At 40.8% G+C, this 15,369-nt stretch overlaps 1 protein-coding gene across 2 annotated transcripts; it reads left to right on the top strand.

The window, feature by feature from the left end:
- Nucleotides 1-1,083: 1,083 nt before the first annotated feature.
- LOC147628586 (uncharacterized) lies at nucleotides 1,084-5,026 on the top strand. 2 transcript variants are annotated; one of them, XM_086813788.1, is made up of 6 exons: nucleotides 1,084-1,478; nucleotides 2,219-2,544; nucleotides 2,639-3,625; nucleotides 3,749-3,914; nucleotides 4,010-4,350; nucleotides 4,571-5,026. In XM_086813788.1, the coding sequence occupies exons 1-6, from the start codon at nucleotides 1,259-1,261 to the stop codon at nucleotides 4,844-4,846; spliced, it is 2,316 nt and encodes a 771-aa protein (XP_086669914.1). In that variant the 5' UTR covers nucleotides 1,084-1,258; the 3' UTR covers nucleotides 4,847-5,026. The 2 variants fall into 2 exon arrangements, with proteins under 2 accessions (XP_086669914.1, XP_086669913.1); XM_086813787.1 differs by having other exon boundaries at nucleotides 3,743-3,914.
- Nucleotides 5,027-15,369: the final 10,343 nt, after the last annotated feature.

The following is a 15,369-nucleotide window of genomic DNA, read 5'->3' as shown; positions in this document are numbered from 1 at the left end:
CGATATCCTCCCCAGCTAAGATATTGGTAGTAGTAGAGAAAATGCGAATGGAGTGATTAATAATATCCTCCTTAGCTAGGACAACAAGTAGCAGCAGAGATAATGCAAATGGAGTCATTAACGATATCCTCCTCAACTAGGATACTAGTAGCAACAGAGATAATGCGAATGGAGTTATTAACATAGTTACTAACGATATCCTCCTCGGCTAAGATATTAGTAGTAGTAGAGATAACGTGAATGGAGTGATTAACAATATCCTCCTTAGCTAGGACATCAAATTTATTTTGAGAAGAATAGGTAGAATTTTGAGGAGGGGAAAAAGAGGAAATGTCTTTTTTTCCCTTGGTAACAATTACAAATCCATGTACATCAACTTGTGTCTTGGGAGGGGTTTGGATGGGGGCATGATTTGGGTTTCTTTTCCTATTCTTCATGGCAGCCTTTTTGGGACTTTTTTTAAAGGAAGTGACCTTTGAGACCACAGACCCACATAAAAAGGAGGAGTTAAGGAGATTTTTGTAGATTACTTTTTGGATGAAGGACGTCAAACCAAGTCTAGAGCTAATGACAATGAAATATTGCAGACGTTCTAGAAGATAGATTTCAACAAATTCTCGTGATAAGATTGTCATCTGGTCTAAAGCCCAAAAATTTCCCAAGGGATTCACAGAGAGAAGAGGGATACATGGATAAAAAGGGAAGGGGGAGATCAAGAAGCTCTAACCAAATTGGGATATGAGAAGGCCCAGGTGTATGAGCATGAAAGGAGGAATTCGACAAAGCAAGGTTTCTAATGGACAATTGTCGAGCAAGAAGAGAATTCTTGGCTATCAGAGGGGTTTTGAATCTAAGTGAAATGTATCCATTAGGAAGGAATGGGGTTTTCACCACTCCCCATCTTCTAATTGTCTACAGCTTTAATCTCCAGCCGGGTCCCCCTCGTGGGAACAGGCCCTAAGATGGCGGGTGTGCCATATATTCAAATTTTAGATGAAAAAAGATGGTTAGGGCTTCCAACGGTCGAGTTCCCCGCAGAGCAGACTTAGACGAGCTGAGAGACAGAGAATGGTCTTTCTAACCATAGCCTCACAGACTTACTTCAGACTTCTACCATCGCCATAGCGGCCAAATCCCAACCTCTACTCTTTCAGCAGACGACGAACCACTAGCCCTAACAGGCTTTTCCGCCACAACCCCGAAACCCTGCCAGCCCTAGCCCTAACTAAAAGGCTTTCCTTGTGCTCTCACCATAGCTATGGCGCTTCAGCTTGGCAATGCCATTTCCCCTTTCCTCAACGTCTTTAAAGGCGGACGCCTCGTGGACTCCTTCTGTCTGGATGGCCGTGACTCCTTCGTGCTAGGCCGTCACACCAACTGCGACGTGTTTCTCGCTCACCCCAGCATCAGTCGACATCATCTCGAGATCCAGCTTCTCCATGCCACTCGCGAGCTCCTTCTCACTGACCTGGAATCAGGTAAAGTGCTCTTGTTTTCCTCTTTACTGTCTGTGCATGGTTGGCCATCGAAGGAGCATCTACGCCATGTGTAAGATTTAGTTTCATCTCTTTCTATTCAGAGACTAAAATGTGCATTTTAGGCGAAGAGCCTGCAATAGAGGTTGCGCTTGTCTTTCTTTCATTTGTAAACGTTTACAAGAATACAACCATTTCTGTGCCGCTGCGTGCTTCATCAGTGCGGGATGCGTATCTGCAGTCTGCTGCTAAGCAGTGCCGCATCTGCAATCTGCAGCTATGCCATATCGCTATGCTTCATCAGTGAAGGGCATACAGCCGTGTCCGTGGGGTGTTGCTATGCTATGCCAGCGAGGATCATCCTGGCTCTATCACAGAACATGCTTTTCAAGAGAAGCTCCTCTGTCGTGTAGTAGGAAGATGATCCTAGCCCCTGTCAAAGAACAGAAAGGACCAGCTTGTAGTGATAGGCCCAACCCTCGTGAAAAAAATGAGCCTTGCTCTTATGTAAGGGGGAAGAGGCCTTCATGCATCTTTTGATTGAAAGGATGAGTCTGAATTCAGGGGATTTCTGCACTTATAATGATTTACTCTTACCTAAAGAGTGAGAGACCTTCATGCTTCATCTTTTGATTGAAAGTATGGGTATAATTTCAGAAGGTTTCTGCACTTATGGTGATTGTTGCATGGCACATGGCTTGTGTTTGCTTATGATCAGCGTCTCTCTTTACCTCTGTTTGCAGTCCATGGCACTTGGATTAATGGCAAGCAATTGCCTCCTCATACCCCAGTCACTGCCAAAGAAGGGGAAACCATCAAGCTAGGTGCTTCTTCTCGCACCTACAGGGTTCAATGGCTTCCTCATCCCCTCCCTGCCTCCAGCAACGAGAGGTCCACCGACACGGTGGAAGATGTAGACTCCGAGCTCTCTAACACCAAAGGAATCGTCTCAAAGCCGGCTTTGTCTATCAAATCAAATGAAACATGCACAGAAAGCAACAGAACTGGTCCTCTGCAGCCTGCTGGCTCGATCAAATCTAGTGATCCCTGCAACGAAAGCAATAAAACTGTAAGAAAACCCAAGTTTTATTTGTATTGTTGCTTCTCAAATCAATTGTCACTTCAATGTTTTTGAGCTTTTTTTTCCCGTTTGCTCCCTACAGGAACAGATCCTCCAACTTGAAGGGCGTCCTTCTACACCCTGCCTCAAGCGTGAAGCCATGTTACCTCACATTGTGGAGGAAATTTCTGTAGCAGGCGATACCTTCAATGCTAACATAAGCTTGCAGATCTCCCAGCAGCAGCACAAGGGGGGATTGCCTCCTCTTCCCCCTGCTTCACGTCGCATTCCATTTGCTCCTCTACAGTCAAACACAATCTCCCCTACAGTCACGAAAAGGATACCGAGCACACAGAAGAAGCTTGTCAGCAGGAAGGATGGAGTGGAGTCTACCAACAAGCAAGTAATGGAAGGAGAAAATCTGGTCTCAGGCTCCAAGTTATGGTTTCAACACTGCAATTCAGCCCCTTCTTCCATGCTGGACACATCAGCTTCAGCTGTACAATCATCTGCCCTAGGCCCTCTTGCTGAGAAACGATTTACCCAAGCCTTGACTGCTTGCAATGTCAATACAAACACATCAGAAATCCTTTCTGCTCGGCAGCCTTTGTCAATCAGAACCTCAAAGACAAACACCAATGAGAAGAAAAATCAAATAATTAAACCAAGAAAAAGTGTTCAGCAACTCTCAGATGGAGAGAATACATCAGAGAGGCAGCTCATGGTTAACTTGCAGAATAAGGAAGAAAATGGAAGATCAGACCAGAGAGGACGGGCTGATCTAGTTGACTCTGTTTCACGCTGCAGATTTCTGGATGAATCCACCATAGAGGAAGAGGATGCATCTGACAAGGAGAATCAAGAGCCTGTGTTTGACATAGACAAGCAGTCAACAGGAGGGGTTTTCAACAGGCTTGAAGCTGGTGGTTGTGCAGGGGCCTTTTCTGCTGCTACTGAGCTCAGCAGGAGGCCATTCCAGCCTCTGATCCTAACTCCAAATGGTGTTTACAGATCGGGATCTCCTGCAAGCTACATTTGTGCTGAAGAGGACAGCTTGCTGGCAAGGGCACGTAGCAGGCCATCCTCTGTGGTTAGAATCTCAAACCTTATCTTTTCAAAGTTTCATGTCTGTTCGATGGACATGGCAGGCCATCTTTTCTAGTTGAATACTCTTATGATTGCCAATTTTGTGTTTATCCTGAACTAGGTACAGAACCTGGATCACATGCTTCGGAAGCTGAAGGGAATGGCCAGCTCAGAGACACGTCGTGAATGGCACATAGTGGTTGATACCACTTGTTTGATGGATCCTAATTCTTTCAAAGGTTTGAAGCTTTTGGAGGGGATCAGGGAGGTTAGACTTATCATACCTCAAATTGGTAAGGTCTTAATGTGAAAGTACAATTCATCACATAGAGATTTGAGGACTAACGTTACAGGTAAGAGATGAACACATTGTTTGGTGGGTGGTCAGTTATCAGAGAGCTGGACTTCTGCAAACCAAAGGATAAGGCTTGCATGTCGCCGAATGCCATCCTCAAATGGATAGAATCGTGCATGGTGAAGCTCCCATCATGGATCCATGTGCAGAATTCATTGGAGAACCTGCCGGTAGGGGTGACAACACCGCCTGCTTCCCCTTGCCATGTTCACTCTGCTTTATGGACTTATGGTGGTGCCTTTGGTGATCCGATGTCCCTGACAACTGGTGATCATGTGCTCAACTGTGCCCTGGTGTTCAGCACTAGTATTTTTGATGGGCAAGTTGCTTTGCTCACCAATGACACAGCTTTGAAAATCAAAGCCATGGCAGAGGTGAGTCAGAAAAGTGTGGGCCCTATTGCATATTTCCAGGAATTCTTGCCTGTCCATATTGCATTTTCACGACCCATCAAAGAAAAATGTGTAAAAGCTGATCAGTACTAATGTTGAACCATGATTTTGAGCAACACAAGGGATCTCATTTGTATCATTTTTTATCTCATTAATTTCCAGCTGTAGCTTTCTGATGCTGCTGTGGTGTTTGTGTGAACAGGGCATAGTTTGCGAGTCGGCAACCACATTCTGTGATAGCTTATTGAGTCCTTACTCTGAGCGCTTCCTTTGGGCTGGCAGCATTGCACATGGTCCTCACTGGACAGAGAAAGCTTGTCACAGTACACCAGAATCTCCTTTCAGAATGTTTGCTGGGCCTAATAACAGGACCATCATCTCTGCTGCAAGCGGCATGGCTTCAAAAAAACATCAGGTTGTGAAAGGCTTGAAGAACCATTGCAAGCAAGCACAGGGACTGAAAGTCATATTGAATTAGTGAGGCCCAATTAGTACAAGATTTGCCCACGATTGAGCAAATAAAAGCTTTCTGTGTACGTGTGTACCTTCTCCAAATTTTGGTGTGCCACCATCATGATGGCCTTTGAAGTATGTACCAAGTTGAGCTACCTTCCTTAGTAGTGGAAGGAGTGTCTTATCTAACTAACTTAACTGTTCATCATCTTTCATCTTGTTGCGGATGGTTAATCAAAGCTGTCTTGATGATTTTGGTGGGTGAGGCATTTTTATATATGCCTTTTTCCTTCTAAATTGTAAATCTTGGTCTCGAATTATTAGTGTCCATATTAATCCGCTTGGCAATATAACATTCCTTGAATCAAGGATTGGGTGCAAGCACAACATTGGTCTATAAGAAATCTCTAGCATCAAAGTAAAGGTTTAGATCAATTGATAATTTTATCTTATGAAATACAAACTTTATTAGAAGCTCTCGCCATCAAAGGATCTAAAGTGGTTGCCCTAGTTTACTTGCTACGTCCCCTATTATTGGCCATTGCCATGGGGAGGGATCCAAGAACTCTACCCAAACTGGACAGCCTCCAGCAAACTCTTGTTTACATAAAACATGGGGTCCCAAGGAATTGGCCTTGAGGGAGCATTGGAATTCAGGCAAGCACTTGCTCGAGTGGCTCAGTTGCTCAGCTTATCATCATGACCCACCCTAATTAAGAGGTCGTGGGTTAGAGCCTTGACACCATAGGGTTGTGTGTGTGAGTCGTGTAGCTTCTAGCTCAGCTACATCCCCTTGAAACGGGGTTTTAGGGGGAAAAAAGGAAGAGGGGACCGTGTTATAAAATCCTCTTCCAAGATTTAAAAAATATGAGAAACAATTGTTGCATGTAATACTTCCTTTTCCAACTAGGTAACCAAGTCTAGCTTTGATGGAACCTTTCCAATGCCGAATTCTCACTTCGCTCATCGTCTCCCCCACAAAGTCCATGCGCACTGCTTCCTTCACTCACTCCACCACTCAAAATGAATGTGATGTGGAGGTCGCATCTCCCCCCCCCCCCCCCCCCTCCAAGAAAAAGCTCTTGATTGTAACGTTTCTTACCACTCCACAACACCCTCTACATCGACAATTCACCACCTGCTTCATCGAGCACTCTATGATTGCCTCCTAGATAATACATAGACAAGGATAAATGTATTATGTATGTCCTAAAAGGCCTTTGTCTTACCCCAATGGGTAAAGCTTACCCTTCTGTTTGCAAGTGAGGTGTAATGAAGTGGATTTGGTGTCACATGCACATGGGGGATGGGTCCTAGGCACTTAGGTTTAGAGTCATTTACATATGTGCCTTTGGAGGCCTTGGGCTATAGGACACATTGGGCTCATGGGCTCATGGGGATCATTTTGACTATTATCTTTCTTGGAGCTTTCATGGTGAACATCTCCAATATGAGATGTGAGGATGATGACCCACACCCATGTCACTCCATGCCTTTAGTGGCCAACCTTAGTTTCTTGCATTTTCCTTATTTTCTTGAACTTTCTTGATTATCTTGATAAAGAAATGGGCTATGGTGGTTTTGTTTGAATTGATTTGATCCTTTTGATGACATTTTTATGAGCTTTTGGGGGCTATGGATCACTGTGGACTAAAATTTGGAGTAGCAGTTCCAAATTTTGAATGAGGAAACCAAAATTGGGGGAAATGCACTAATTTTGATTAGTGATACTAATCAAAATGTTTATGAGTAATCCTCTTCTTTTGTGCAAGCTTTTCATAGCCATTGCATGCATTTTAAGCTTTTCTTGGGGATGCCATTTCTTGGGGCTTTGATTAGCCAATGATTCAAGCTTCTTATTAATCCCATTTACTTCAAGCTTTATCATGTAGAATTTTCAGTCCCTTTTGTGCTCCAAGAAAACCCTAGAATCCCCAAATTTCTTGCTCATATTTTAAGTACATGTAGCCAAGCCTCTAACCTAGCATTAGTGATGATTCTTGGGCACATTAGACAAGTGATTTTTTGTTTGAATTGATTTGATCCTTTTGATGACATTTTCATGAGCTTTTGGGGGCTATGGATCATTGTGGACCAAAATTTGGGGTAGCCGCTCCAAATTTTGAATGAGGGAACCAAAATTGGGAGAAATGCATTAATCTTAATTAGTGATACTAATCAAAATGTTTCTGAGTAATCCTCTTCTTTTGTGCAAGCTTTTCATAGCCATTGCATGCATTTTAAGCTTTTCTTGGTTGCCATTTCTTGGGGCTTAGTCTTATCTCTATCTAAGAGCGAGTTCCTTTGTCACTACGGCGAGTCCATTTTTTACGATGACTTTACTATTTTCGAAGATAGTGATATTTGAACAATTGCGAAGCACTTCCTTGCATCTCTTGCTTGAATCTTGGAGTTCTTGAATCCTTCCTTGAGATTTAGGGCTTTCTTCCAAGAAACCCTAATTTCTTGACATTGGCCATTCCAACTTGCCATTAGCCTTGTCTAATTATCATTCCAACTTGCCATTTCATTAGGCGAATTTTGGACTCAACTTTGGGCCTTTTTCCTCTAGAGAGAAAAAGACTTTCGACCAATAAGAAGAGAGCCACTGTAACGAAACTTTTGATAATTAGACGTTTTTCATATATTCTTTGTATGAATATATTGTTATTAAAGAAATACGAAATGCATTTGACCATACTCTATAATGTCATTTCTTTAATATATATGAAAAATAGAGTGTTGTCAGCTCATTTACTAAATCTCAGCTCATTTAATGAATGGTTTTCAATCTAAAAATTTTCCTCGTTCAGCTCATTAAAATAAAAGTGCTTTTTTTCTCTAAAATTTTGAAATGTTCTCTTCAAAGTTCCTACGTCATTTAATGAATGGATTCCCTCTAAAAATTTCGCACGTTTTGGAGATTATCTCTTTTGCCATCTCATCTTCTTCCATCTTCTTACATCTGCTTTTATTTTCTATTTGCTTCCATGGAAACCAGACATCCTAGGCGTCCCTACTCCTCTACTAGAGCTATTATAGTATACAACATTTTTGATATGGATAATCAAAGGTGGATTCCTACCACAATCTCTATTGGTAGTTGGATTATGTTACAAACTAGGAAGCGAAAAAAAAAACAAAGAATGAGTTCATCGACACTTACAAAGGCAGAGTTCAAGACTTCAAACTCTCTGACACAAATAGGAGCATTAAGGAAGTCCTTATACAACATGGCTACATGCACTTAGAACTACGTCTGCAACGTTTGCTTGATGGAATCCTACTCCATAGACCAAACTGTAAGTAAATATTTTTACATTATGTTTATGTAATGTGTTTCATTTCTATACTTATGCTTCTCTTGTATTCGTCTGATATATATCCTTCAAACTTGGTTGACTGGAAGCCTATAGATAGTATTGTGAAAATCTTCCATGTTTTTCATGCATCTATTGGTGAGAAGCTATACAAAGAAACATCCAGCAGGTCTTTGGGCAGAGAGAGGAGTTTTCTTTTATAATGAATTTTACACGGCACCTCATAGTGTTATAGATTATGGATCTTTGAAAGCATTACCACTGCCTTCATTCGATAGTCCAGAATGGCCCATACCAACAGTAGAAACAAGTGAGTGCTTTAGATTAAAGATATACCAAGACGTGAAGAGGTGTATAATACCAAATGTAGCAAATCGTCAAGTGAAAATCGTTGTCTTTATGCCATTGCATGTTTTTGTTGACTTCTTTTATGACGAGGAGGTCAAAAAAACATTGTCAATGTTTATCTGTAAATCAGAGAAATGTTTGGATTTCTTAGGTCAAAATTGGGATGTGAAAGAATTAAATGGGGTTACCTGCAAAATCCATAGAAAATCTATTGTCTGTAAATATATGATTGGCTCCCAGAATTTTATTTTGGCCTTTTATTATATGAGATGGCATTATGTCAATGGAAAACTTGTAGCAATTGATCCGGACTTGGAGGATGACATTGAAAATCCATTGATGTTATTAGAGGTATGGAGAGGTATGGTTTGAACATGAGCTCTTGACAGTACTCAATATAAGGTCAAAAATCTCACTACGCGTCAAGTGAGAACAGACTTGGTAAATGAGGATGACCTACAAGTGCCTGATGATTATGTGTTCATCAAGTGCAACGACCATAACGTATGTTATTCAATCTAACCTCGAAAAAGTATTCATTCCAAAACTACGCCATAATCATTATTACTTATATACAATTACTTTGATTTTTGGAAATAGGTACCAAGGAGAAAAGAAAGGACCATTCAATTTAAAGACATTACAAGGAAGCAAGTTTTCGTGGTGCAAACAACTATCACATAGAGATAAATGGAGATAAATGTATTTTTGACAGTATATAGTTACATCAATCATGACAACATTTTGTATTTCTTAGAGCAATAGAAACTAAGACAAATATTCTACATTTTCTTATTGGATGTTTAAAACATTGATAGCATGTTCTCATTTTTTCCTACGAAGCGTGCTATTGTGTGTGCGATGATTCTTGTTGTTAGGACGGTGAGGCTTGTCGTTGAGGGGGTGCTTGCTCTTCGGGACGCTCTTGGGTTGGTTTCTCTTCGGGACGCTCTTGGGCTCGTTGCTCTTCCGAACACTCTTGGGGTAGTTGCTCTTCCGGACGCTCTTGGGGTAGTTGCTCTTCTGGAACTGAAGCTTGCTGTTGTTGCGAGGTTAAAGCTTCCAAATTGATGTCTTCAGATTCATCAGATTCTAGAAGCTCGACAACAAACCTGTCGACTCGGGGGTACTGCCGTGGCGGTGGTCCTGGTCGCGGCCGTGGTGGAGGGGGCACAAACGCAACAGGGATATTAGGCGGCCTGCTATGAATGTTGACAATAATATACTCAATGGCCTCTTCCCTGAGCAGCCCTAAATCCACATCGGAGTATTCTGATAATCGTGGATTCTACAAAAAGCCAAAAAAATAGACATGTGCCGTCAAAGAATGAGGAAGGAAAGTAAGATATCATTCAAAAAAAGGAGCATGCCTACATTTTCTACAGGTAACGAGAGAACTAAGTGTAGCAGCAACTTTGCGTTGTAGCACACCCTCCAACCGCAACTATGGCCATCTCGTGCTGCGGGACTCTGCATCTCACAGTCCTTGTGTGTTCTAGTAGTGTGTCCTGGATTATGGCCTCGAGAGCAGTTATAAGCTTTCTAATTGATCTGCACGAAATAATACTGTTGTCAATACTAAAAGTTCTCTAACTACTTCTCCTTCTCTCTCTCTCTCTCTCTCTCTCTCTCTCTCTCTCTCTCTCTCTCTCTCTCTCTCTCTCTCTCTCTCTCTCTCTCCAACTCGTTATGATATATAAATACTGAATGTGTGGACTTACTGTCTCACGATGCCATGGAATTCTTCACTTGAATTGGCCAAGTAACAAGTCTTGGATTCCATATCGTAAAGGATCGAACTCCAGTAGTGTGAACTACAACATGCAATTAGGAGTATCAGAAGTAACATCAAAAATATATAGTAAATATAGGTCACAATACTAAGACTATAAATGAGATTGCATGTTTCTTACTCTTCATTGTATGCCATTAGAATTATTTGAGCTACATCAAAATTTATCGAACTAAACCACGGACATACATCAACCAATGAAGTATGTTGTGCAGTAAGAACCGAGGAAAGAAGGGAATCTACAATATATACACGATTTTGAACATCGAATGGGAGATTTGATATAACCAAGCCGCACAAGAAAACTACATTATATTAGTTTTTGGACAGGCAACCCACTTTACAATCACGATGAGATGAAAAGGACGTAGCAAACCTTAGAACTGTTATGATATTTCTATCGTTGACCTCCCTCAAAAAAGTCTTTCGGCATCACAGTGATTCTGTGTGCATGCGTGGCAAGGACATAGCTATCCTGAAAAAACTCGACAAGCCAGTCTTCCGCAGCCTCTTGCAAACATCCTACGGGCAGAGGCCTGCCAATGCATATTAATGCCAAAATTCTTGCATATAGATCAGACTACACGCTGAAATGGCAACTTCGGAACCGCGCAATGCATATGTTTCTCCACCTTCCTTACTTCAAGAAGGACGGATCTATGTTGGTCGTATATGTGTCTCCTCATTGAGCGCAATGCAGATATTTTCTTTCCCGAACTAGCTTCTCTACCTATTGTGAGGATCATCTGTAGATGAGAGCCTTGCGGTCTTCTTCGTACGCGCCATCTGAAAATAGTCATAATGTTACATGATAAGCTTCTCAATAAATATATAGGACAATAATACAAAAACTACTGAAAAAGTTAACTTGGATAACAAATTAGCTTTAAATCACTACAACGCGATATGGGTACTTCAGACAAAATCTACATCAACTCCTCGCGTTGTATTGATTTCTCAAAGAGACCCTTTCATTTGATAAAATAACACAAGAACAATACACCTAACAATACCTATGATGATAAAATAGGTCCAAATCACTACAACGCGATAGAGGCACATCAGACCTAATCGTCATACCCTCAGCACGCTGTAGTGATTTCTTGCATAGAGCGTTTCATTTCATAAAGCAGGTCATGGAAATCAGTAATAGATAACATACATGACACATAACAATGTATAGACAAGAAAGTATGTCCAAAACACTAACACGATATAGCTGCATCAGAAAAAATCGTAATTCATTCTTCGCGTCGTGGTGACTTGTCAAACATTATCTTTCGTTTGACCCAATATCTAATGAACGTAGGTAAAACATGATATATATGATTGAATATAACATTTAAGACCAGGAGTGATTGCTTGATAACTTACCAAACAAAGAATTACACAGGAAAAATGTTAAAGTGATGAACGCTTACTTGATAAATCGCAAAGATGGCGTAGATGAGGCACGGCAGAGGAATACACGTAGCTGAAGGAGGCAGAACGAAACGGCACCGAAAGACAAGGACACTTGACATTTACCGAGGATGAGTACCACATTTACCAAGGACAAGCACGACACACGTGCGAAAGAGCATGTCCACACGTGCCAAGGAGGACATGGGACCATACTCTTCATGATGCTTACGATCAATCAATTTTTAACACGTCATCATATGTGCGCAGAGCACGTGGTGTGCCATCATGCATGTCTGCCATGTGTACAGACCGTTAGTTTCCGTGGATAAAGGTGACCAACATTCATTATTCGTTGCTTCTTGCTCTCGTGCAATTTTTCTCGCAGTCTCATGCAATTTTTCTCGCAGTCATCACCTTCACCCTCCTTCTTGCTCTCCTACAGTCAACTTCGTTGGTTGCTTCTTGATCTCTTAGCGAATTTCACGGTATGTTTTTAAATATTTTCGTGTTTCAATTTGGCCGAAGTTGTATAATTGTTTTATAAATATTCCCTCAAAGATTGCTGTTTTTAGATTTTTAAGAATCTAATTTATTTCTCCCAAATATTTCATCAAATCACTACAACGCGAAGAGGGATCTCGGCGGTGAGAACTAGCGTACCCATATCGCGTTGTAGTGATTTTGCCCACAATGGTAATTTGCTTGCATAAATTTCTTGAAAGCACTACAACGCGAGAAGAGGTCTTGGTAGGTCTTGGTGCGAACTCTCTCAAGCATATCGCGTTATAGTGATTTGTCCTACTGTCGTTCTTTTTTTTACTTTTTCAAAGATTTCATTGTTTAGATTTTTAAGAAATAAATATTTTCCTTACAAATAATTGATCAAATTACTACAGCGCAAAGAGGGGAGTCGGTGAGAACTCTCCCACCCATATCGCGTTATAGTGATTTGTCCTACTGTCGTTCTTGTAGTGATTTTTCTTACAATCGTCATTGCCTTTGAAATATTGCATCAAATCACTATAACGTGAAGAGAGGGCTCCTTGGGAATTCTCCCACACGTATCGTGTTGCAGTGATTTTGGCACATTTTTCCTTGCAATTTCATTTTCTCACTAATATTTCATCAAATTACTACAACGCGACTAGAGATGTCGGTGAGATTTCTCCAACGCTTATCGCGTTATACTGATCTTGGCTAATCCTTTATTATCTTACACAAAACTTTCGTCGTCCTGACGTATTTCCTGGCTTGTAGATGAAACCTTTCGAGATTGAGTTTGAGTCTGATGCTAGCCTTCAAGAAACCCCAGATGAAAAGTTGTTCGAAGTTCGACAGCATCATCGCCATCCTGAAATCTCATGCATGTTTAATTTCAATTTCTCCATCAAAGACATGATCGTTTCTACTCGTTCGTATCTTGAGGAGAAAGGGCAGCAATTTCAGCAAACCACTTTGAGTGGTACAGTCATGTTTGACGGCGTCCAGTACGTGCACGTGAATGATATCGTGCCTTCAACAACCCTGAGAGACAAAAGTTAAATAGGGATGTTTTAAAGGTGCCAGATGATAAGAAGAAGACACACAGTAAGTGCCCCATTCACAATCGCAACAAGTGTCATCTCGTTGCTTACCACTATGGATTTATCTGCTACCTGCATGTCGTCGTCTATGCACTAAAGAGTAAATATTACTTATCCTATACTGCTTATGGATTGGCGTGTGGGATTAAGGATCCCAATATGCTAAGTGATTATGGCAAAAGGGGGCTTTTGAGATTCACAAAACGGAGGGTTCCTCCAATTTGCCAGTATAGGATGTTGCAGAGCCATCTTCAAAAAGGGCAAGGCTTCATGCACCTGAGGATGTTAGTGAGCAGGTTAAGGAGTAGTAGTATATTCCTATCTCTTGTAATAATATTCTCTCTCGTGTAATGTCATGACAGTTCATTTCTGAATTTGAAATGTTAATCATGGATCTATGGGTATCCAAATCTTCCCATTTCTTTGTTTTGTTACTCGCCATTCTCCATGCTTAATACTTGCATTAGATCTCCTCCATATATCTTGTATTCTTTCTTTCTCACAAGTTTTACTGCTTGATTAATTTGGGATGCTTTGAACTGCTGCTTCTTTTTAGCTTTGTGTACAAGCTTCCTATATGTCCACTGATGTAATTCCTCGAAACTGTTAGCTTTTTCTACTCCTCCACCATGTCTTGTATGATTGAAATACCTTGCGTGCTTGATAATGTGTTTTCTCCATTCCCTGGGTTGACCATATTGATAAACTACCATACTTCTTTGCAAACCAAGGGGTATGATGGTATATAATATGCTTCAAGAGAATAAAAGAATACATTAATTAGTCTATGCTTCAATCTATTGTATTTTACGATTTGCATTGATCATCTTCTTCTACGACCTTCTGGTGTTGGTTCAAATAGAAACCTTCTTGCTTTAACACCCCCAATGGAAGGTTTCTCAGGTACATTCTTCCCATCCTTAGACCTTTTTTCATCTTGTTCAATTTTTGCATGTCCACCATGCAAACCAATGTCTTATAGAACTTTCTCTAGTGCTTTGATGGATGTAACCTTTGTTGTATTGGGCTGTAGAGTCCATGCAAAACATATGTATAAAAACAAGAGTTTTTCAATGATTCTGCAAAGAGCATGCATTGTACAAATGTGGACACTTGAGAATGGAATATCGAGAATTGGCTTGAAGTTTGGGTCTTTCAAGTGCCTATCCAGTGCCTTCTTCCAATACCTCTGCACATGCAATATAAGCAGGGACTTTTTGAATTGGCACCCTTTGACACATTGTGCATACATTTCAGAGTTCTAAGATCACCCACCATATGCCACTCCACCTTATATTGTCCCATGCATTCCACATTCAAGATTTTGTCATTTCTCTGCTCACGCTAATGATCTCGGGTAACGATGTCTTATGAAAGACCCAATGCAGAACATCAAAATTCTCTGATTCTACTTGCAATACATAAGAAACATAGGAATGCAACACCCATTAGTGTTTTTTATACGTAATTCTTTTTTCACAAACATATCTGAGTCTAATAAATTTTACCTCAAACGATCCCAACGACAATATATTGTTTTCAGATTGAACACTAAACCATCTAGGATCATCTTTTAGAATAGATGTATCAAGTGCCCTGTTCGTCAGTATGATGGTAACCCTTTCTAACTTTCTCTCCTTCACAATTTAACGCTCATCAAGCTTTAGCATAAATTTGAGGACACCATCACATTCTTCAGGAGTAACTTCAAACAACTGAACAGCATATGATTGTAAGGCCTCCAAGTCATAGAAAATATTATTGTATCTATTGTAGACCACATCTCCTGTTGGTGTAGCATAGGTGTCTTCAATATGAAATGGGGTTCCTAGTGCTTGCAGTACCTCTTCGTTTACTTGTTTACGCAATTTTTTTAACCAAAGAAGGATTTGGCAATAATGATCCTTTCATACTAGAATCCTTCATCTTTTCATACTAGAATCCTTTCATACTAGAATCCTTCATCTTTTCTTGCAAAGTCTTATAAATGGCTGAGTACCCTCTGTGTGATATACCAGCCTCATCAAGTATTGCCTGGATGTCATGTGGATTGAGTTGATTATCTTTAAAAAAGACGTCTATTTGATTTTTTGAGACCTTC

The sequence above is a fragment of the Cibotium barometz genome, chromosome 19 (genome assembly GCF_041138505.1).
Source record: "Cibotium barometz isolate CiBa-2024 chromosome 19, ASM4113850v1, whole genome shotgun sequence".
Classification (NCBI taxonomy): domain Eukaryota; kingdom Viridiplantae; phylum Streptophyta; class Polypodiopsida; order Cyatheales; family Cibotiaceae; genus Cibotium; species Cibotium barometz.
Note: the sequence above shows the minus strand (reverse complement) of the source record. Positions and strands in the feature narration are given on the sequence as shown.

Bases quoted from the DNA above. Each gene is read 5' to 3' on its own strand.
- LOC147628586 (XM_086813787.1), top strand. From the start codon at position 1,259: ATGGCGCTTCAGCTTGGCAATGCCATTTCCCCTTTCCTCAACGTCTTT. The intron at 3,915-4,009 runs GTAAGGTCTTAA...GTGGGTGGTCAG, and splicing joins ACTTATCATACCTCAAATTG to TTATCAGAGAGCTGGACTTC. The intron at 4,351-4,570 runs GTGAGTCAGAAA...TTGTGTGAACAG, and splicing joins AAATCAAAGCCATGGCAGAG to GGCATAGTTTGCGAGTCGGC.